At 37.8% G+C, this 25,755-nt stretch overlaps 1 protein-coding gene across 1 annotated transcript in view; it reads right to left on the bottom strand.

Annotated features, from left to right (window-relative positions):
- Positions 1–1,657: 1,657 nt before the first annotated feature.
- Positions 1,658–25,755, bottom strand: part of LOC126272001 (probable RNA-binding protein 18) — a 37,844-nt gene continuing 13,746 nt past the window's right edge. Inside the window, exons 4-5 of the mRNA XM_049974488.1 lie at positions 3,970–4,043; positions 1,658–3,860 (exon numbers count right to left, since the gene is read on the bottom strand). Coding sequence (XP_049830445.1) covers positions 3,659–3,860; positions 3,970–4,043 — 276 coding nt within the window. The 3' untranslated portion in view covers positions 1,658–3,658. The remainder of the gene's footprint in view (positions 3,861–3,969; positions 4,044–25,755) is intronic.

The raw sequence follows: 25,755 nt of genomic DNA, 5'->3' as shown, positions 1-25,755 counted from the left end.
TATACAAAAAAAAACCTACACGACTAGAGTGACATGTACTTCAGCCATCCATTTTTTTTCAATTCCAGTTGTAATGTATAAAGCCACAGAAAAAATTATTTTACTTTTTAATGGGGTAGACTAAAGCAGAAATTTTTAATGAGCCTAATTTTTTATTGGCTTAAAATGTTCCTTAAAGAGTGCCATAAATGTTCAAATTGCGGTTTACTGCAGGGGGTCTGGTGCATCCAGACACTCGATTGTAACCATTCAAATACTATGATAGTTACTAATTGAATAGGGGTCCTGTTAGTTTTGGATACTATCACAGAGGGCATTAGTACCAATTAAAATACTATTCTCAACAAGATTCCTCTCCATAACATGATTTGTTTATGATAAACAGTTTGAAAGCAGGTTCGTGTCTGCCTAACATGTCATTTCACTAGTTTTTGTATGGAGTAAAACCTGAGTGCTTGAAAATGACAAACATATTTATAGGCGCAGAAAAAGTTCAAAAAGCAATCCTAGTTATGCAAAAAAACACTTTGAATGGTAAGCAGAAGCCAGTTAATCAATATAATTTTGTCAAAATGAGCGAGAAAAAGGCCAACTGTATGGTGCCGACTTTGCTGAGTAAAGATTTGTTCAATTTCAATGTCGAAAAACACAAGTTAAAACTTTAAACGATTTTTTCCGCTTCAAAACAACAATTTTTCAAGTTTGTGAGGGCTACACCTCATTAGATATGCATCCAATTACGCTATATCTTTTGTAACTTGTGAGTCAGCATTTATTCTACTATAATGAGTTTTTTGTAAAAAAATTGACTTTTATTTCAGAGTACCGCCATGTTGTCAAAAACCATTTTCCTTTTTTTTAAATATTGTTAGACAATATCATCAGTTGCAATCCAGTTTTTGAAATTTTGTTCTAAGTTGAAACTGTGGTGTTCAGAGCTCCCAACAACTGCCCCAGCACTTCACAAAGGCCTTTCATCAATGTCATCTAGAATCATTTGGGTGAAAATATCGTACTTAAAAAAAGTATTGGTTCCAAAATTGAGTGTCACCCTGATCTACATCCATATAAGGTCTACTATTTCTTGAGTGACTCTTTCTGCTTTGTTGATCCTAAAAATTTATCATGCTGTAAATATATCTTTATTTCAGGTTTCCTTACAATATGTAAGCATACCTGGGCTTTAGAGGAAATATTGTATTAAAGGGGTTGGACTTAATCTGGTTATCTTTCTAGAATAATTGGATGACTTTAACCCGCTATTCTGTGTATAACTGAAACTGACTCTAGTGGGTGTAAGCTAAATCACTATTTATAACACACACAACTTTAAAGAAGCAATCCAAGGAGGCTGGAGTAAATTCACTCCATTTTTTTCAGTCACATGATAACTCTGTATTGTTAATTATGGGCATCAACCATTAATGGTCCTCCTGTCTACTATGTGAAAGTCTCTCAAACCTGCTTGAAATTGTTTCATGTCACACTTTATACCAAAACTATTCTAACAATGCCTGTAAAATTAATAGGTGATTACTCTTGTAATTCAACGAAGCTTAAGATAGAGAAAGAATATCTAAACTTAACATTGTCAGGTATAAGCTAAGCAGTGAATTCTTTAACATTTAAATACAAAATAAAAACTTCTTGAACACACTTGGTTTAGCAACACGTGTATTAACTCTTTATGAGAATATTCACATAATAGTTAAATACACACAAGCTCAGGTACAGAACATACACATATTTGCAACTACCTATAGTACAAGATGTTTTTTACAATCTTCCTTATAACTTAGACAAACAACAATAAATAACAAGCTCTAGAGCCACTTATGTTAAAATGTCTGCTCTGTCAGACTTCAGTCGTTATGCAACACTACTTTGCTATTCTTCTTTTTTTCAGTGAGCAGGTACTGTATCCAGACTGTAAGGGGAGTAATACATTTCAAACTGCACCACAGTAAAATTTAAAAAAATACAGCAACAAAAGTATTTCAATTAAATTCAAGAAACTAAATTTGCATTGCAGATGGCTTTCTGCACTAATCAGCATGAGACTACACAGGTTTCAAGTAACAATAAAACACAGCACGATCAGAAATAAAATAAGGTCAACAGCGATGTTTTATAGTAACTTGCATCTATTAATTTGCCATATTTGTCGCTTAAGCTTTGTATATCATGAAAATCAAACATTATTATGACATTTACTACTTGGTACTACTGCAGTTTTTTATTCTTGTATTCAAGAAAGTTCTATTTCAACTAATTATTTTATTTTGTAATTGATTTACCACAAAATTATTTCCTGATGCAAAGTTAATAAGATAAAAATTTAATCATTCCACTCGTGATAAGTACTAAATATTTAACACAAACAATGTTACAGCTTCCTTTCTATAAATGTGAAAATCTGACTGATGCATCAGAAGATCGAATTCTACTGCTGATAAAAATATTTTATGACAGTAATAAATTTAAGAACATTGCCTTCCTTTAGGGAATAAACTAGAATAAATGTTTTCTGACACTATAGGATCATTTTACACATTAGTAAAAATATGAAACTTAATTTATAATGTGTTTTATAACTAGCATTTGTAATGACTTTGTTGTTTAAATTTTGACATGTTATATGTTTTGAAAAAACAAAGACATTAATTGTAAGTTAATAACAACTAAGCTATAAGGTCCAGTTCTTGAAATGTAATTTGATTAAATAAAAGTAATCAATGATTAGTCTCATGGAAAGGCTACAAACAGGAGTTCTAATACCAAAAGATATATAATCTCTCCAAAAATCAACAGTATATACAGAAAAGTAAGCATTAAGCTTAAATTTTGAGCTAGTATTCCATCTGGTGTCCAAATACTTCCTCAATTTATGTGACATATGTTTCCTGTGTCAAGCAGGCATTTCAACTGATGTACGACAAGAATAAGGCAGAAAGAGTTTGTGGTGCTAAATTTTACAGTTTTATTTATTTTTGAAACAGCTGTCACCCTGAAAACATTCAGTTTCCATTACTTTGATTACTGAAGCATGGTTGTCCTGCCATATTGTTTCATAAAGAGGTCTAGATAGTAAGGTGTGCTATGCAGTCTTAGCAAAAGTAATTACTTGTAGTCACAGCACAAGAAGAAGGTGTGTACCAGCATGGTTTACTGTCAGTCAGCCAATGACAGATTTCAAACAGTATGAACTACTGTGATGGCACAAGGGGAAAACACCACCATTATCTCACTTTTCTTCCAAGGACTTAAGTCTAAAGCTGCAGCAGCAGTATGTCTATTATTTGTATCTGTGGCTGAAGAGTCACCTGCAGCACTTATTACTAAATGAAATGAAAGCCAGTACGAAGATCTAAGATCAGTCCAGCACTAATGTACTACTGTATACCTCACAAATGTTCTTTCTTGACAGCAAAATTTCTCACAATCACAAAACTCTAGTTCATTCTTCAATACAGATCAACTCAACATACTTATGATCATTTATTTAAGAAAGGTATCGTTTCAGAATTAATCTGAATAATCAATAAATTTAAATGATCACTATTACATTATCTGAAGACAATAGTGTATTGCTTTGAATTGTGCGAATCTTTCCCCTACGCTCAACTTCGATGAATGCCAATTAATAGCACACACAAAATCATCTCCTGTTACTTAATCTCTTATATGGTCTTGTGTCATGTCGTCCTCTGCCCTTGTTGTGCGTGTTATTTTGCTGCAAGAGTGATGCCCGTGTTGTAGGTGCACTGCCACAAGGACTGTTGTTAATCTTAAATTCATCAGAATTATTATGTTCCATCATCTTCAGCTTTGCTTCAATGGCCTGTATTGTTATTTCACGGCTAAAACGAAAGCAAAAATGATATTATTTATCCCAATGCACCAGTACACATCAATTATACTAATCTTGTTACCACTACTATATAGGCATTGAAGAGAGAATAGAGTTACCTCAATTTTTTCTCACTCTTGGCTCCTGCGAGTGCTGGTATTTCCAGTTTAGGCTTTGGTTTATCCATATCTTCCTACAAAACACATGGTTGGAATTTATAAGCAATACACAAACTGCAGAAGGAAAAGCAATTAGTATGTGATAAAAAATAATACAAACTACTGAGTATTTGGCCAATTCCACTTAGAACTGCTAGACACCACATGAAAACAGGAAGATTAAAAGGGTACACTGATAATTTGGTTCACAGCAGGGAGAAAACTCTCAGGCCCTAAAGCATACATAAAAAATCTTGTAGACAAGAGCCCAAACTGAATGACACTATGTATAGAGCTTACTGAAAATTTAGAAAAATCTACAAAAAGGCAAACTGACATTATTCATTAAACTTGCCTGTGATAAGTACACAACAGGGCTCCCAAAAAATGCAAAGTATCATGGAATACTATGAAATAAGAAAATCCCCACACCCACATACAAGGCATAATTCTGGACCTAATAGAAGTGAATGATTACTTTTTAACCTCAGTGAGTGAGCTGAAAAAGAAAATCAAATAAAACTGACCATTTGCATCAGACTCGCCAGGTGCTGAGCTACGAGGATGGATGCTTTGTGCTGGATATTATCACCTCCAAGGATATTATAAGAACTGTGTTGAAGTTTTCTAACTCCAGAAGCATGAACTGTTAATGGTTATCAAATTGTGTAATTAAAAAAAATTATCTGACAACGATTTAATTTCACGTATAACACATGATAAGGACCTTGAGCTTTCTCTGATGTGCTCAAAGGTGCTAAAACTATACTGATCTTCAGAAAGCAGGATAAGTAACTGCCCCAAAACTACCAACCATTTTCTACTATTTCAGTTTATCCTAATTTTTAGACTGTCTTGTGTATAACCAGCTAAAAAAACTATTTCAAGAAGTATGATCTCCTATCCGACAGACAGTATGGATTCCTACAAGATAAAAAAAAGCTACTGCTGTCAATATAGTTGATATCTGTTATACTTTGTGATCACTACAAAGCTTTTGATTGTAAACCCTGTAACACCTTTCTTTCAAACCTGAAATTTTGTAGCATAAACAATCTGTATTTAGCTGTAATCAAGTCCTGTCTAAGTAAATGGAGAAAATTTGTCTCAATTAAAAATAGATGCTCTTCAGAGAAGGAAGTTTGGACTGGTGTGCTGTAGGCTTTGAGGCACTGAGGTAGGTTTCACAATAAATGGGAAGAACATAATAGCCATGTCTGCTAGCAAACAACTTGAATGAGTTAGCTTATGTAGAATCTGACAAATGCGATCACTAATGAGTATCTGAAGATGGCAGACCATGGACTTCTCCAGTTACATAGCTCCTACAGCATGCAGATATGGGGACATGCCTGCTGTATCTGTGGAACTGGAAAATTAAAACAAGTAAGCAGTGTAATGAGCAAAGGGAAGCCTTAGGAACACTGATGTCCCTACCTTATCAAGCTGAAAGATAATGACTGCTGCAAATCTCCTCAAATACACTGATCAGCCAGAACATTGTAACCACCAACCTAATAGCTGGTATGTCCACCTTTAGCACAGACAACAGTGGTTATGTATCGTTACATGGAAGCAATGAGGCCTTGGTAGGCTACTGGATGGAGCTGGCATCACATCTGCACACACAAGTCAACTAACTAACGTACATTCCGGGATTTCGGGAAGTATTTGATCAAGTTCAGATCTGGTGAGTTGGAGGGGCCAGCACATTAATTGGAACTTGCTACTGTGTTCCTCAAACCCCTCCATCACACTCCTGGCCTTGTGACAAGGCACATTTTCTTGCTAAAAAATGCCATTGCCATTGGGAAACATGATCGTCATTAAGGGGTTACATAGTCTGCAACCAGAGTATGATATTCCTTGGCTATCCTGGTGTCTTGCATGAGCTCCACTGGACCCATGGATTTTCTTGTGAATGTTCCCCAGAGCATAATGGAGCTGCCAGCAGCTTGTCTCCGTCCCATAGTACAGGGTCAAGGAGCTCTTCCCTTGGAACTCGATGGGTTCGTGCCGTCCCAGTGGCATTATGAAGCAAGTATAAGGATTCAAAAGACCATGCAATGTTCTGCTCATTTACACATTTCAGTTGTAGTTGCCGAAGTCATGGCACATGTTTCATCAGCTGCAAAGGCCCATGCTTAGGAGTGTTCAGTGCACTGTGCATTCAGACACACTTGTAACCTTCCCAGCACTAAAGTCTGGTGTTAGATTTGCCACAGTTCCCGGCTTTCCTGTTTTGTCTGTCTGCCCAGCCTACAACATCTGACATCTGTAATGAGCAGTGGCTGCCCCACCCCACGACATCTGGATGTGGTTTCACGATGTGTTGAAGACACTCACCACCTCACCACACCACTGCTCGAACACCGGACGAGTTGTGCAGTTACTGAAATACTCATGCCAAGTCTCAGGGCAATCACAATCTGTCCTCGGTCATACTAAGGGAGATCACACACCTGCCCCATTCTACACACAGACAGCATGCTCACTGATACTGCTAGCATCGTGTGTGTGTGTCTGAATAGTAGTCATTCCTTGCCAGGTGACACTGCTACTGCCTGGACTGGTTTATATCAATAGTAGGTCAGCGATCATAATTTTTCTGACTGATCAGTGTATATCTACATATCATTACTTTGTATTAAAAGCAACTTTAGTGAATTTGGCATTAGAGAGACCATAACCACCACAAATCTACAAGCAAACTGGACTTCGAGGTATTGATACATAAACTGGGAAAGACCAGAAACTCACACAAAATAACATCTTTAATTTTTTGCAATAAACTTTGAAAATGTACTCATTCCTTGCCCTACATATTTTTCAAGTTACAATTTATGATTGATTGCTGACATGCTCATTCAACAAGATAACATAGCCTTCCGAAGGAAACAGTATTAACATTATTTTTAAGAATGTCGATAAAGAAGTGGAATTAAACTGTACGAACTTTTCTACAAAAATACCTGTGTTGTCAACTGCATATTTAATGGCTAAAACTATTCCACTGAAAGTGATCAATGGTACATGAAAACTGTATAATGCAGACACTTTCTGTACATTTAATATTGAAATCAAAGATCTGATATAAATTAAATGCTCAATTAGTGCCACAGTACAGCTTCAATAACACCTTACAAGTGGTCACAATGATAAGAACTGCCTGTAACAATATTCAAAACATTGGCAGTATTTATTTAGAAAATTATGTGATCATATAGACTCGCAAAGGATTTTTTTGACACTGACTCCAGCTGTGAATGCTTATGTTTTTCTAGTACAGCAATATAAGGGAACTGACATATACAGAGCCACGGAAAAAGCAGTAGGACCCCAGCATTGGCTGCTGCAGGTCAATGTTCCTGCCAGTACAACAGCTCAGCAGAAGCAGCTGTTTCTGTGTCACCAGACTTCTGCATGTCAACAGCCTGGGATGTCGGGGAGAGTCTGCAGTTCAACACACTGCCATGTGACAATAGAAGAATACTGCTCACCAATCCTGTCCCAGATATTTTTGTGGTGACACAAAAATACAGTCCCTTCTGGGAAGTCAGTGCTGAGCAGCTGCATTCAAACCCCAGCCCAACCAATTATGGCACAACCAGTGCAGCAGGGCCATTCCTGGTGCTTTCCGCGTATCAGTTTTTGCTGTGAATTCTACTGAAACAGCATTGGCATTTACCATCGCTGGGCCGCAATCCATGGACCACTGCCTGACTGCCCAAGCCCTGACAGCCAACACACTGCAATCACCTATACAGGAACATTCGGTATCACATCTGTCTCTGGAGTCCATCAGCTGCCTACTACTGCTCTTCATGCTTTGTTCCAGAGTTGGATCTGCCGCAAGTGAGAAGACGCCACTGGCTTTTCCTAATGCTACAGCAGGGCCACACCTAGTGCTTAGTTGCTCTGCTGACTTAGCTCCCCAAATGTAGGCTATGTCAACTCAATATACCTCCTCCTCAGCCTTGCATGCACATCGCACACTGCACTGCCTCATCAGCCGAGCCCAACGGAAATATTACGCGCCTACTCCAAACCACAGTGGAGACAAGGGTGCACTCGAATGGCTGTCCAAGTTTAGTGAATTAATAAAGAACTGTTTATGGCCACCATTTGATTCTCTACAGCTGCACACATCTCCACTCCCATCTCTCAAGCCATGAAAAGGACCCAAGACACCACAGGGGTTGAGCCCATCCTACCTAATGAGAAGATGGCTCCCACTGCCCACTAGCAGTGATTCTCACCCAGAACCCACTATATTAAAGTTTTCAGGTTATACTGTTAGTTTAAATTTGATGTATTTAAATGTCTTCTTTTTTCAACAAATAAGAGGATTTATGCAAGCTCTTATTCATTTTTAAGAAGTACAACTCTTCTGCAGTCAAGTACTAAATGAAGCGACATCAGTGCAGCTAATATTTTGGCTGGTAACCATGTAGCAATCTGGACGTGAATTATAGGACTGATGTTGCAGGCATTTGGTTTGGTTTGGTTTAGTTTAGTTGAGTCCTGTTCCATAGATCATTTTTACGATTATTTTATCAATATGATGTGGAACAAGTCAGATTACAAGATATATATACACACGTGAATAGTGCTAATACTGATATTACTGAAATTTTTAGTTCTACACATGCAACTACATTTAGCGGTACAATATTTTTGTGAAGTGATATGTTGCATGGCACCTTCAGAACAGACAAATATTGGTGGCCATTATAAAATCTTTTTTAAGTAATGAGCTAGTGCAGTATGTTGTCCAGAAGTTATTTTGCTTAAGAGCAAGTATTCTGGAGTGGATGTATGAAGTGTATTTCCGTGCTGGGATAATGACAGCACTCTCACAATGTTTTGTGGTACCTGCTATTTGGGTGGTTTATTCCGTGTCATCAGCATATTTCTTGGACATATGGTGCATTCCACAGTAGAAAAGCCATAACAATCACAGTGGCATCATGGTAACATGAGAGAAACTGTTATATGTCTAATTAAAACTCATTTTGTTATTAAGAACTGCTAGTTTTTGACACTTGTCTTCTAAGTAATGGAATCTGTTATGGATGGTCATTGTAAACGGAGAATGGATAGTACTCTTGACTTCCAATAATAACTACAGCACTTTGAGAAATTAAATCCAGGCAAAAAATATTGGCGAGTGTGAAGGAATAACAATGTAAGCAAATCAATGACAGGGAATTGTAGCTCCTGAGCAAACTTTACATCACCAACCAGTAACATTACAGAACACTGTATGTCATCATATTTATAGTGAAAAATGGTGTATACATACATATCTAAGATTGTGTCAAATTTCACACCAATCATGGTGTACCGTGCATTCAGAGGTGACTGCTATTGAACCGCATTATTGTACAGTTAAGTGCCAATGGTTACAAATACTAATAACACCAGTCACAAAGCTCAACTAAGGACGGCTGATCAGGTGCCAGCTGTGCTATTAATGCAAGACAGTGACACACTCCAACTGCAATCTTGAAACATCATAGAATAATCACTATACACAGTAAACTTCGGCAGTAGTCAAAAATCACAGCCATGCAAAGCCAAATTTCATGTCTTATTCCATTTTCATCCTATTTCACTACTGCTTCCCTTTTCTATTTGAGTCTCATTCCTTACAAGCTTTTGCTTTTCTCTTCTATTTAGATGCTTCCTTGATTTATTTGTTTTTTTATTTATTGAAATCTTTATCTGTCTTTTCGCCAGGCTGCAATATCTGAAAAACTATCATGATTTATGTTTCTGTAATTCCTTAAATTACTTCAGATGAATGCTGGGATGCTCTTTTGAACAAACTGCACTTAATTTCCTTCCACGTACCTGCGCAACTGAGTTAGTATTCCTACTCTAATGACCTTTATGTTGACAAGATGTGGAGTTATAATCTACCTTCCTCTAATCCCTTCCTGTGCTTGTTAATTTATTCCTTTATTTTTATTTCTGCTTATATATTGTGGATTACAGCTGTGCTCTTGGTTTTAGGACTTGTAGCTGACCAACTGATCAGCTGCAGTTCATTGTAAATCTCACTTGGCATGTGAATCGTACAGTGGCAGCTCATACAAAATTTTACAAATATGCTACAATGTGCTGGCTTACAGCCTTTTGACTTACAAGAGTAGTAATCATAACTAAATTGAATATATTAATGTTACATACATAAATTGATCTGTTTATAATAGTTTAACATTTTGATGGCATGGGGGGGAAAATAGCAGCAGGAATCGAACCTGAGCCGATCAATTGCCAGTCAGTGCACTTGATCACTGGGCCACAGAACCATTATGTCAACTGCTCATGGTCTATGCTTGCACACTACGTTCACACATTAGCAATGTAGCACTCGTAGTGCTAGAAGCAGTGATGTCATATCAGAGCATGTGCACTCGTAAACAGACAGCTGTACCTCTTCTTTGAGGTAATCTAGCTCGGGTCAGCATCATTTTAACACTCGACACTGGTTTCTAGTTATTGTGGTGAGTGTGCTACAAAACACATTTTAGTCTGTTTTACTTGCATACCAGCAAACACATTCAAAGATAAATGATGTGATTTTTGGCTCGTATTCGAAGAGAAATAACGTAATTTTAGTGCAACTTCTGGCTCGCATTCAAAGAGAAATGGTATAATTTTAGTGTGATATTTACAGTGTGTTGTAGCACATTAGCATATAACCAGACATCACTAGAGTCACAGCAATAGTTTTCCCTAATTCTGTTACTACTGGAGATGGGCACTATGCTCCTGAACGGATTCAAAGAACCAAATCTTTCGAATGAGTGGATAATGGATGATTCAGAAAAAATGAATGGTAGCTCATTTGATTTCAAAATGCGTTTCTGGTGGCTGTAATGAGTGGGAAGAAAATTCTGTGTTAGACTCCTGCAATGGCGCCCCAAGTCACACCCTTAAGAAACATTTCCTAAACTACAAAAAATGTGTTACAGACCACGTGCACATGTGGATTTGTAAACCTTATTAGTATATGAAGCTTTTCTCATCCATTTCTTTCCAGTTTATTGACTGTCAGGCAGTATCCATTCAGCCATTTCAATAGTGATGCTAATTATGACACATGAAAGTAAGTACAACACAGCACACAGTCTGTGACTTAAAAAAAAACGACTTTGCTGGGAATCGAACCTGGGAACCCTCACTTTGCAATCTGCTGTGCTGACCATGCAGCTACCGAGACAAACGAAAGTCAACATCTTCAGAATGATACATTAAAGCAGAAAACACTTCCGGCATGTTTCCGTTCTTGATTTCAAAAGAATATCCCAAATTTCAGAAGCTGATAAATGTTTACATGCTTTTGAGCGAGTAGTTACAACTTATCCTTTGACTTAGCATCACATTTGTAATGTGTTGCCAGCTATCATAAAGGCTGCAGCCTTGGGCTACCACATGTCGGAGCACATGGAAATGTGATCCAGGCATCATTCCCCCAATAGCTCAGTACTCCCCACCACTCTCACTGAATGGACCACAGGCTCTCACTATCTCACTGTTCCCCACCACTCTTAAGGATTGAGGAGAAGGAGGAGATTAGTGTTTAACGTCCCGTCGACAACGAGGTCATTAGAGACTGAGCGCAAGCTCGGGTTAGGGAAGGACGGGGAAGGAAATCGGCCGTGCCCTTTCAAAGGAACCATCCCGGCATTTGTCTGAAAGGATTTTCTTAAGGATTGGATTGCAAACTAACTCACTAATCCCCATGAAGGCAACTAGCTCTCGTGCACGAAATCACATAGAGCAGACCACATGCCGACTTGAGGTGACACTCTGTTCTCTGTGCTCTTGGCACAGCGAAACAGCTTGCATCTCGGTTTCATGACTGAGCACATCTCCATTTGAGTTCAGCTCTTTATTCTTTGTATCCTTAGTTGATCTTTTCTAATTTTCATCTTCTTGTGTCGTTGCTCTACTGTTTTCATGTTGTGTGAGTGTTCTTGATAGGTGTACTATTATGCCTTCTTCTATGGTTGTTCCATTTATAGTTGCTTTTGTTGGTGTGTCGGCAGCCTTTATGCAAGTTTTAATTACTTTAAGCAGATAGGATACTAAATGGAATGGTTATTTTAACATACATGATAGTCCATGTATACAGATTGTCTGAGGAGGAATGGTCAATATTCCGTGATATGACAGGAATGATCATTTGAAGCATCAGCTAAATATGGACATGTGCCCTATTCCCAATGGCTTCTGAGACGAAACATATTTAAAGTTACTATTGTATGTTTTTCTTGAATAACACGATATCTGCGGTCTCTAGTGAAAACTTGTTGCAGTACAAAATTAAACTACATTAAATTTCCTTTAAAAGGATCCTACTCATTTTTTCTCAAGTACTTTTAAATTGTATGAAGAGAGAGAGAGAGAGAGAATATGGAAATTCTTGCACAACGTGCATGCATTGAGGTGTGGGTGTGTCAGTTTGAGGTAGTTTCTCAACTTGATAGACCATGTGTCCTATAACAAATTATTCATCTCGAATTCGTCTACACTACTGTGGTACATTGTAAACAATGACAATGTACTGAATAATAAAGAAAATAAGTAACAATGTAGGCCTAGATTGAATACGTTCTATTTTGAAAACCATTCAGACGAGTGGATATGTCCACATGAAGTTTTCTGATTCAAATGATCGTTCCTGTCATATCCCTGAATATTGACCATTCATCCTGGGACGACCTGTATATATATATAATGTTTCATTTTTTATGTATACATTAACATGAACAGATGAATACCCTCAGGAGTCCTCTTACATCAGACCAGAGTTTTATATGTAATTACAAAACTTATTAAAATCACGGTTACTTAGAAAAACATATTATTTTTAATATGATATCTCTTCTTCTCTCTGCATGGAATAGGCATTTGCCTGTTACGCCCTCTTGGCTGAAACTGTTAATTTTCCTCAGGCTTCCTAAATATCTTCTCCCCACTGGGTAATAATTATCACCAATTTTGGTAATCTGTCATCTTCCATTCTTCTGACATAATCCATCCAGTTGTTTCTGTATTCTTTAATCTGCTCATTTATGTTTTTCACTCTCAATTCTTTCCTGATGTCTAGGTTCACTCTCCCCTCAGACAGATTGTACCCAACTACTCTTCTTAGCAATCAGATCTCTAGTGCTTGTACTCTGATGGGAATGAGTGTTTCTACTGTGTTGTCCAGGAAAGATATTCAAGGTGTAGGGAGCAGTAGTTATTATGAGCAGTAGTGGATCAACAATAAGCTTGACTATTTGAACTGTGATGTCATCCTGTACAGTAAATGCTGAGCTGAAGGATTTTTCAAAAGTGTTGTCAGCTCAAGAAAGAATTTTTCATAACTACTGTCATTTACCTCTGCAAAGTATTCAGTAAGTCTAGGTTTTGTTTACAGTTCAATGAAGGTTATTGTTAAAGTCAAATACTGGTTTAGTTCCTTGGTTTCAACAATGGGATAAGATGCAGCTTTTACTTTGCCTACTTTTCCCTAGATCACACAATCTTTTCCATAGAGCATCTGGTCTTTATGTCTTTGTTACCATTTCTCTCAGTTTGATTAATTCTGTTTGCTTTATGTATGTAATCAGTTTTATTTTCAAGGGCAGGATGTCGTCTGTGAGCCTGCTGTGCAATGTCTGCGACATTCACTGACTGTTTTAGCTCTTCCGTTAGCCAAGGTGCAGTTCTTCCCTTCAGGTTTCCAGTCTTTGGGGGAGCATATTTATTATGTAACAGAGTTAGTATGGTAGTGATGATGTGAGCTGATATTCCAGGTACGAATTTTTTTGCTTGTGGATTTCGTGACAAATATATGTATGGGGGCCTGACTATAGGCTACATTATGGATAGGTGCAAGCTGAAATACTGTTGCATTTGAAGAAGGAACTACACACTTGAATTTCACAGTGAAGGGGCTAGCATTATATGTATGATCCTAAGTCAAATCAAATTTTAAAAGGTCAGTTTTGAAATAGGCTATCCTGTCTACTTTCGGAGGTCTGTAGAGGATGCAAATTAGGCAATATTTTTTAAGGGATTTTATGTTTATGAACACGTATTGGTCTTCATTAGTACTGGATGTAAGTAGCATGGTCGGTAACAACTCAAAGTGTTTGTTTTGCCACTACTCCACCTCCTCATCTACTATTTCAGTGACACCGTAGGACAGTGGAGCCTATATTTAGGGAAATGGAGAGCATGCTTGGCTTGAGCATAGTGTCCATGTTTGTTAGAAGAAAGACATGGATGTCGATATTCTGAAATATATGTCGGTGTTTGTTGAAATGAGTTGAACATGATGGTCAACTATGTTCTATCGCAAACATGCTCGTAGAAATAGTGGCTGCATGAGTAGACAAGTTCGTAGCTCCTAAAGCACAGCCTTTAGAGTTCATTTGCACTGCTTTTTCCCAGCATTTTTCTGCACCACTATCCTGTAGTCTCTTGTTCACACGCTATCTAGCCCAAATGAAGATGTCACATTCATTCAAAATTTTTATCTTTCAGAAGTGGAATCCTCGCATATTGTCAGGCTTGTCTTCGTGAGTTTCTTAATCACTATGAATGTTTCATACCTTTTCGTATATGATACAAACTTCATGATTGTGGCTCTAGATTTCACAGATCACAACTTCCTACATTCTACTCTATAACTACTGTCTATGGAATGTGCTGCAAGTACATCTGTTCTCACTTTAAGCTTTTACAATGTAAAATGGCTATGTTAATAGCAAATGTTTTAATTTTACCAGTATACTTTCAGTGCTGCACAACAATATGTTATCCACACTGCCTTCGCCTAGAAGAATTACAACTGACGTTTGGTATCCTTTTACCAAAATGGAAGAAAAAGGAAAATGTTGCTACTGTCAGTAGATAATCCTCATGGCTTCTGGCTCATCATGAAACCTGAAGAGACATCTAAAATCGAAGCATCCTACAGTATCTCTGGAACAATATAGGCCAGGATGCTGATCAAGATTGACATCAATTGATGAAGAAATTTGAGAAATAGAAATCACATTTCTCGTGAACTGTCCTCATAGACATCTGCTTCTACCTCAGGTGAAGGTATCCTCTAAAAAAGGTAAATTGAGTCTCAAGCATTATACAGCCCACCAGTGTCATCTGGTTCTGGACCAGGTCCTGATTTATCTCCTTTGTGGTGCCCTCAGCTGCTTTTCATTTACAACATCCAATAAGCAATCTTTTTAATACTATACAGCAGTTCACATAATGTAAATGTATGCTATAGATGTACAGCTTTTAAAAATGATTTGCAGTAAAAATTTTAAAAATTTCGGCCACAGAAAAGACAGTCTGCCATACATCTAATGCTTGGTTGAGTGTAAGTAACATTAGTTTGAGAAGAGTGAACTAAAGTCATATCTTTTAGAGTGCTCGCCATTTGAAGACAGACAGATTGCAGAAAACATCTCAAACTGGGTAAAGTCTGTTATCCCAAAAACAATATCAATTTTAAAATAACTTGCATAATAACAGAAAACGCTGAAATTAAGAGCCATGCTTTTGAAACTTGAACATCCCATACTTTGCACATTCTTTAAACCACACTGCACAACACGCAATTCAAAAGTCCATACAGAAAACCGCTGATGAGTTCAAATAAGTTGTGTTTCTTAGGAGAAACCCTTTGCTTTAAGCAAGCTTGATGAAAAAAAAAAGACCGACTGAAATTGAAACAAGATGTCCCAACCAGATGGAACTACTTACAAAATGTTGAAAATATTTACTTTAAATAAAGATACCATAATTTATTACCTTGCTATTTTAGGTGGAAAATCAATCACCTTAAAGGATCCAGACTGGGTGATAATGCAACATGCCTTATATATTTTGAAACTTTTTTGAGAGGTAACTGAAGAGATGCCCTGACAGAAAACAGTCTCAGTTTCAATAATGAAAATCTTGCCAAGATTAATGGAATGGCAATTAAAACCTTTTAAAGACAAATAATGAATATTCTCAAGAAACAAAGTCACTGGTTGATAATTTGCTTTAAGGTTTTTTAGAGTGGTTTGATGTTATCTCCACCAACGAAATGATTAGTCAGGCAACAGCACTGGATGCTTGATTCAGAGGCAAGGATTTTCAGATGACAAAACATTTCAGGACTGCTACATGAAGGCTGTTGCAGAAGTAAAAGCATTGGTTGTTCAACAAGGGGGGAAAAACAGAGCTCATGTCTCAACCAGTTACCACACCATTATCCATGAGACTTCTTCATTCTGGCAGTTCAATGAAACTATTAGTCAACTTCAAGCAAGTGACAACCTGGAAAATGTAGCAACTGTCAAATTTGACAAATGTTTATTGAAGGGATATTTCTGTGGCCAGTGCTGTATCAATTGGTTCTAAAAGTATTATGCATCACATCAACATCCGTGGCTTGTGAATGAATATTTTCAAAAGCAGGACAAATATGCACTGAGAGAAGAAAGAAATTCACATCGACTAAAATGGGTCAAATTTTATTCATAAATTACAGTACTGATTAATTTTTCTTTTATGGGAAAATATGGTAATACTGACTATAAATTATGACTGCAGATACACTTCAATTATAGTTGTTATAATTCTTATATTCTGTTTTTTTACAATAGAGATATCAAAACATAACAAGAATCAGTCTTCATTCTTAAAATTTTTCCAATTGATAAAAAATATTTAGGATTTTGTTGTAATTTTTATAAATTTTGCGGCAGACAACATTTAAAACTTTTTTATCTGAAAATTACTGGGGACATAACACAAAATTATTGCTACTCTCCACATGGCCTTTCAAAACAGGACCAAATCAGATAAAAATACAGGTTTAGTGAGCTGAATTAAAAGGGCAATGTACCTTCCTTTTACTTACTTTTGTGAGTGAATGGTAAGTGGTGAGTCATGAAAAAGATCTAGTTCACTGAAAAGAACAGTTTTGCCCATCTCTAGTTACGACCACTACTTTCAGATATCACCATTTTTGCACCCAACTTATTTCAATGACAAAAGTTTGAAACACTACTATCAAATGTGCAGGATTCACCAGCTTTGGCAATTTTGAAGTTATGGCAACCACATTCCAGTTTCAAATAATTGACAATAAAGTTTTCTTTTCCATAATTACTGAATTCATAGGCTTCATACTTCACATAAAGCAAACTCCATTTAATACCAGTATTTCCTGCAATGTGTCTAAAACCAACAAATTATTTCTGACTTCAATATTTACATAACCAATATAATCTGTACTGTACCTCCCACATGAGATGCTTGATAGGCAATAACAAGACATGGGTAAATACAAACAAGGGTTTATTATGACCACAATAGAGAGATTTAATAACAATGGAAATCCTCTCCTCAATAACAAATACTACAACTTCTCAGACACTAACAGGCATACACCAGGGACAAACAGTGAATAAATGTTAGGGGATGTGAAGACTGTGCCGCTGATAATCCCTAATGACTGGAGTTGAGTGTTCGGCATACTTGGCCGACAGGTATGTCTTTGGATACTTCTGGAAAGTCCTGCTGCAGTGGCTTGTGACCAGGCTCTGACTATAGGCTGCTAAGAGCCAGAGCATGAACTGGTTCAGAGCTTCGGTGGAGTGAACTGCTGATGTCTTAACTTGCGCCACCCTGCATAGATGGGGCACAGAGAAATTCGTGCCAATCCAATTCCACATTTGACACAGCAGAGGAAATAGATCTCTGGCACGGATGACCTCTGGTGGCACTTGTCTTGCTGTCTGTCATCCTTGTTGTGATTGACACAGTCCAAGGAGGTAACACTTTGTACATATGCAACTCCGTGATGCTTTAGCGTATAAGAAATTGCTGACCCCTTGGGGCAAACACTGGGTACATGGCAATCTAAAATGTACAACATATTTATTTGTGCCACTAAGTATAGTCTCTATTTGACGAAAAGTTTTTAAGTGTTAGGTGTTACTGCTAAGAGTGGAAACTTATTCATTGCTTGGGAAAAAAGGGGGTGCTGGAAACATGTCCTTAATTTTTATTTTATGGAACTGTAATTCTATTAATACTATTAAAAAAAATCACACTTCTGATCTATTTCAACACCTGCCTTTGCCCACATTCACAAATATGAAGACAGGAAATGGGATAGAAGGGGTCTGGGTGATATTTTAAACAGCTATAAAGGCTTTGTTGATCCATGTAGACTATAAGCACTTGAAGAAAAGTCAATGTGACAAAACTGTTAAGGCTTGTCAATAAACTGATTGTTGGCTTCCATCTCAGGTTCTTTGGCCGATGTTTGTTTAGCAATTTTATTTTTTATTTTATTTTATTTATTTACATTTCACTAGCATCAATGGCTGGTATTGTCAAAGATTCACCCTCCATTGCTGATGGCAAACTGGAATCAACCTCATAGCTGTAGATTACATTTACTTGTAGCGTCTTTGTCTGAGGGCTTTTTTTTCTCCCTTTGCTACCTGCAACGGTCATTTGCTGCAGCACTGGAATTTAGGACCTGTTCAACTTGAGGCTATCCTTTTTCTTGCTGAAGCTATTGTCAAGTTTGTGGATTTTTGTGGTTTCCCTGAACAGGCGGGTATAGTAGCTCTTCTCTATAGGAAGAACTTATATGTCGGCAAATTTTATGAGCTTGTTAGTCTCGCACAGTGCCTACTCTGCCAAGGTTGATTTCTGCACCACCCCAACCTGCAATACCATGTATGTTTGGTGATCCTGGTGTTGACTGATAGTCCAGTCACTTCAACATAGACTTTTCCACATGTAAAGGCACATGTGGAACATTCCCAACATTGTAAATGGGTCCCTTTTGTGCTTTGCTGATGTGAAATACTCAATGATCATCTTTTCTGGTTTGTAATTAGTCTGTATGCCATGTTTCCACAATATATGGCTGATTCTGTCCATCACCCGGGGGATGCATGTCTGAAAGGCCATACCTAATATTTCTTCTCCTTAAATGTCACTTTGCCGAGTGTTAGATTTTGTGACACTTCTTATGTGACTGGTGGAGTAAACATTGCTCTTCAGAATGTTTTCCAGTTGTTCCTTTTCATGTCTGTGGTTCTACAGCTCACATATTTGTCTTGATTTGGCAATTTATCCAAGTACTGGTCTAAGATTGTTGGTTTTTGATACATGTTGTGTTTCAGGGTGGCTGTGCGGTTCTAGGCGCTACAGTCTGGAGCCGAGAGACCACTACGGTTGCAGGTTTGAATCCTGCCTTGGGCATGGACGTGTGTGATGCCCTTAGGTTAGTTAGGTTTAATTAGTTCTAAGTTCTAGGCGACTGATGACCTCAGAAGTTAGTGCTCAGAGCCATTTGAACCATTTTTGTGTTTCAGGTTCCCACCATATCTCATATCCAGTACACCTAAAAAGTGTAGCTGTTGCCCTTTTTAACCACTTAGTTAGTTTTATGTTGGCATGGAGACTGTTAAGATGTCTCAGTACATTACTGAGCTATTCCACACCATGGCTCTGTACAACAAAGGTGATGTTCTGTAGCACACCTTAGCTTTACAAAGTGCCAATTAAAGTGTGTATGTTTCAAAATGTTCCATGAAGGTTGTCACCATTACTCTACCCATGGCAATGCCTTCCAGCTATTTGTAGAAGTCAACATACCGCATGAAATAGTTCATGTAAGACGCAGATGAAAGAGCTTGGTGATGTCTTATGGAAAATGGAACCGATATACTCCATTGAGAGGCTTTAGGTGAATAAAGAAACAACATCAAATCTGATCAAGATGCCATTTTGCTCAAATTTTAGTTTCTTCAGGTTCTCAGTGAATTGCTCCGAGTCATTTTTGTATATGTCAAACCTCCTACATATGAATGACACAGAGAGACCGAGTGTTTTGGCAGACCAACGATGGAAGAAGAAGGCCCATGTTCTGTCTGGTCTCGCCTCCCTGTCACAGTGCTGGGATGAAAGGGCTACACCAAAGTTCCTGAAAAACGTAAGTGCCTAATCACTACCGTCCGAGCACATCACATATACTACAGAATAGCATGAGCCTTTCTTTGTAAGCGAATTCGTGGTGCATGGAGAGACTTGGCAAGCATGGATAAGCAACTTTTGGAAATTTCTATCACCTAAACGTCAGCATGCAACAAGATCACCATGATAAGATCCATAGCATTATTCACAGGAACATGCAGAATGAGCTCTAGCACGGGAATGAATGACAGATGATGCAAGATGCAGGAGGCAGATCAACAACTTGATTTCTGACATGTCACACACAGTAGTCAACCTCAGTGAATGATCCCAGTCCTTCAAAAAGGGAGGTTTACACTATCGCTAGAACTGCAACTCTGGAGGAATCATTGTTAACATCAAAAATGCAATTTGAAACCTTCTTTGTTACAGAGCTGAGGAAATATGCAGTGAAACTGCCAAGATACTGTTGCACTAAGCAAAACCACCAGCTTGCAGCCTGAAGAAGGACAAGTTACAAGATATAAAGAGCCTCAACGACAACATGAGTCTACTGGTAGTGCCTATCAACAAGGGGAATGTGACCGTTGCAATGAAGACTGCTATTTTTGAGCAGAAGATTTGGGACGTATTAGATGCGACAAAGTACTAAAGGCTAAGCGCCAATCTGACACAGCAGATCACAAATTGGGTAATCAAGGAATTTCCTCTCTTGGCAGACAAACAGAGGAACCTGCACAATGTAAAACCACTACACTTTGGATTATGGATTACCAAAAATTCCATGAAGGCAATGTTCCACTAAAATCAATTGCAAGGGCTCCTGCCTTAATGATGTATAAGATGGCAAAACACTCGCCCTCTCTGCTTCAGCTGCATGTGGGAAAGATGCAAAAATACATCAAGAATGCAGGACATTGCACTGAAGAGCTGAAGAAACTAAAACCTGGATGAAACAACATTCTGGTCAAATTTGATAGTGTTTCTTTGTCTGTTCAGGTGACACTTAATGACCCTAAGGAGTAACCCTCTGGAGTATATCAATTCCTTTTTGCACATGAAATCACCAAGATCTTTCATGCATGTCTTACCATGAGCTGTTTCAAGTGGAATGGTGACTTCTGCAAACAGCTGGAAGGTGTCACCATGGGTAATCACTTAGTCCAGTGGTAGCCAACTTCTTCATGGTACATTTCAAAAGACAGGCATTGTGTTGACATGTTGTAAACCTAAAGTGGGATACAAGTATGCTGACAACACTTTTGTTGTGTGGAGCCATGGTGAGGAACAGCTTGGTCACTTCCTAAGAAACCTGAATGGTCTCCATGCCAACATAAAATTTACTATGGAGGTACAAAAGGACCAACAGCTACACTTTCCAGATGTGTTGCTTACAAGGAATGGTGAGAACTTGGACCACAGCATGTATTGAAAACAAACACATACAGACCACGACCAGTACAAACTGTCAGATCGTCACCCTAGCATGAAAAGAGGGATGATTAATATACTCATAGCACACACAAGATGAATATGAGAGACACAGCACCTCAGACGTGAGGTGCACTACCTGGAAAGAGTTCTGAGGGGCAATGGGTGCTCTGCCAGCTACATTAGAAGTGTCATGAAATCTAACATTCACCACAATAACACACTGGAAGAAGAAATAGTGGGATACAACCTTTCTGTCATACATCCCCATGGTGATGGAAACAATCAGCTGTATACTGTGAAAAAATGACTTAAAGGCTATTTACACACTGACAAAGAAAATCAAAGTGTCTCACATTGGCAAAGTACAAGAGGAAGAGATTTGCTTTGTCAGGATTGTTCCACACACACTGTATATGTGGAACAACTGGATGTTCAACCAAAAATCAAACATGAATGGTATTGCAGGTTGGGACGGTGGAGAACTCGGCTGCGATGGGTTGTGCATGATACGAGACCAACAACATCATAAAATACACCAACATCGAGGTTCTTGCTGTGGAGAGGAGCTATCATGCTCATTTGTTCATGGAATCAATATAAATCCACAAACATGACAATAGCTACAACAAGAAAGATGAAAGTCTCAGGATAGATTAATGCTGGATTCCTGTGCTGACATGACCACTGCACGTAGCAAGAGGAGAACCACAGCAGTAATGACCATGGAGAAGCCCTCGGACATTGACAAAACAGGCTTATACAATCTATGGCTGCAGGAAAGACTGGATTGGAGTATTTAAGAAGAGTAACTTCAACTTGAGAACACTATTCATCTTCTTCTTTGGAGATCATTGGAAAGTGTGTAATGAAGTACAAAAAGCAATCAGTGAAGACTAATGTCTGACATTCTGACATACCATCACATGTATTAATCCTTGGGCCTGTGCGCAAGCGCATTCTTCATGATTCTGATGGACAAATAGATAGCATGCCATACATACTGATGAAAAGAAATGTTCTGGTTTGATTAGTATTCCTTTTACAGTTAACAAAAACCTAGCATTATTGGTGCATGTTTTGACTACAATGCAAGACAGTAAACAAGTGTTTGAAAGAGAGGACGCAAGTGACACAGTCTGAATATTTCAGCTTGTCAATATGAGAGATAGGACACTGTGAAGTGGCATAACAAACAAATTCTGCCACAGAAAAGCTTAAAGACCCTAAAACTAGTTCCTTCATCACTGCAATGTTCCAGCAAATCACTCAAAACATTTTACTGAACATTTAATTGCAGTTGGTAACAAATTTATATAGCATGCTCTCTATATCTTGAGCTTTCTGTGAAGAAAAAACTTCTGTGGATACAGGGCACTGAATGTGCTTGGTTAATTGACAACACTAAAAAATAATGATTCTAAAAAATTACTAAATGCATTGAAAATTATTTTGAAAATGTGTTCAAAACTTTCCATGTGCCCTTTTTACTAACAGCCATACCCCCACACTAGCCATTATCCATGGCTGCACTCGCACATCAGCAGTTTTGTTATGACGAGTGATAGTAAATAAGCTACTGTACATGCAATATCATCAGCTACCCTCATGTGCATGCATGTTCAGGTAAGCGTAGTATATAATGTGCACCCTGCTCTCCACACTCCTGAGCTGTCCCAATGCATGATACATCAGCATGCACAGCTGCGCTGCTGAGCAGTGCATATAGAGAGGCATGGACAGGAGCGTGCATCTATGCATTGTGGAACTGGAGTAGCTTTACGTTATATAATGTGTACATTATGCAACAAATAGTGTGGAAGTATGGAATAAACACATTCAAGACAGTATAAGAATTGTATTCATTACTTTTAATCATATCACATAGCACTTATCAACCAATAAAAGCATTTTCACAAATGTGGTAAAGTTCAAAAATCAAAGAGTAAATAGCTTTTTCGGACAGCAAATATTTTCCCCAAATTCATGTCATATTCTTCAAATCAATAAGGATATTGCACATCACACTTTCTAAGGTAGCCTATGTTTTTCCTGAGTGTTCAAGCTATCTCCACATCAAATAGGATGAAAATCAGTTGTGTGGGTTGGTTGTGAAAACGTGCCTTTTCAGTTACATCTTGTGTTAGGTGCTGAAACTTGTAAAGATAAAATCTCTATTAAATCTCAGTACAGGAGGATAATAAATCAATCAAAAATAGAGATTTGATGACTGCTCAAAGACATGAACTGGATAGATGTTTACAACACTTCTGACTCAAATGGAAGATACAAAGTATTCATTAATAAAATTTCTTCCTCCTTTGAAAACTGTTTTCCCCTAAAGGTAACTCAAATCACACAGAAGTCTCATACATCATGGATTGCACAAGGAATAAAGATATTGTGTGGGAAAATAAAGGAGGCTGTATCTACTATCTAGGAAAAGGTCTGCTGTTAGCATTATAATGCATTAAAAAGAATATTGCAAAATATTGAAGCAAGCAATACATAAATCTAAGCAGTTTTATTACAAGAAAAAGATATTTACACCTGGCAACAAAATAAAAATTACATGGAGTACTGTGAAGACAGAGGCAGGTCGGGCCAAGAATGAAGAGGAACAGATAGCTCTAGAAATAAGGGAGACATTGGTAACAAGTGTATGTAGTGTTGAAAACCTCTCAAAGAAATACTTTGTTTCTGTTATGGACATCTTGGGGTCATCAACTTCGGTAAACAGTGCAATGGGTATATGAGACCAGTCTTTACAAACAACTTAAGTAAAATGAAAATGAGACTCATGTTTCTCAAACAAATAGTGCCATCATAAAATCCTTAAAATCTACATAAGTATTCTGGTGGTTACGACAACATATCAGCAAAGATAATCGAAGAGTGCTCATGCAAGTTGAGTTCTGGCTTAAGTTATTTGTGTAACCAATCTCTTATCAGTGGAACATTTTGAGACTGGCTAAAATATGCTGAAGTTAAGCCTCTTTACAAGATGGGCAATAAAAAGATACCACCAAACTATTGACCAATTTAACTTATGCCAGCTTTCTCAAAAATATTTGAAAAGATTGTGTTCAACCATCTACTTAAGCATCTGACTGAAAATAATAATATGTCCAAGTCACAGTTTGGGTTCCGTAAGGGTTCCGATATAGAGAAAGTTATTTACACGGACAGTGAGAATGTACTTAATTTACTAGATAACAAATCAGAGGCTACTGGGATTTTCTGTGACCTGTCAAAATCCTTTGACTGTGTGAATCACAGCACTCTCTTAAGCAAATTTGAATATTATGGTGCCACCGGCAGTGCTGCACAACGGTTTGAGTCTTACTGAACAAACAAGAAACAAAGGGCGTTGTTCCAAAATACATGTGCAGTAAGCAGTCAATCTTCATCTGATCGGGAATTAATTACATCTGGTGTTCCTCAAGCTTCCATCTTGGATCCGTTGCTTTTTCTTATATACACTCTCCTCTGTTACATTGCCAGATGCTAACTACATTTTGCTTGCAGACGATACAAACATTGCAATACCCTACCAAGTCAAGTACAGACTTAGAAATAGCTGCTAATCAAATTTTACTGACATTAATAAATGGTTTAAAGGTAATTCACTGTCATGAAACCTTGAAAGAACCAGAGGTTGTGCAGGTTTCAGAGAGAGCATAAGGGAACAACTGACAAGAATGGGGGAAAGAAATACAGTAGAAGAAGAATGGGTAGCTTTGAGGGATGAAATGGTGAAGACAGCAGAGGAACAAGTAGGTAAAAAGACAAGGGCTAGTAGAAATCCTTGGGTAACAGAAGAAATATTGAATTTAATTGATGAAAGGAGAAAATATAAAAATGCAGTAAATGAAGCAGGCAAAAAGGAATACAAACGTCTCAAAAATGAGATCGACAGGAAGTGCAAAATGGCAAAGCAGGGATAAAAATGAGATCGACAGGAAGTGCAAAATGGCAAAGCAGGGATAGCTAGAGGACAAATGTAAGGATGTAGAGGATTATCTCACTAGGGGTAAGAAAGATACTGCCTACAGGAAAATTAAAGAGATCTTTGGAGAAAAGAGAGCCACTTGTATGAATATCAAGAGCTCAGATGGAAACCCAGTTCTAAGCAAAGAAGGGAAACCAGAAGGGTCTATACAGGGGCAATGTTCTTGAAGACAATATTATGGAAATGGAAGAGGATGAAGATGAAATGGGAGATATGACTCTGTGTGACGAGTTTGACAGAGCACTGAAATACCTAAGTCAAAACAAGGCCCCGGGAGTAGACAGCATTCCATTAGAACT

The sequence above is a fragment of the Schistocerca gregaria genome, chromosome 5 (genome assembly GCF_023897955.1).
Source record: "Schistocerca gregaria isolate iqSchGreg1 chromosome 5, iqSchGreg1.2, whole genome shotgun sequence".
NCBI lineage: Eukaryota > Metazoa > Arthropoda > Insecta > Orthoptera > Acrididae > Schistocerca > Schistocerca gregaria.
The sequence above is the reverse complement of the archived record's forward strand: the minus strand, read 5'-3'. Positions and strand labels throughout refer to the sequence as shown.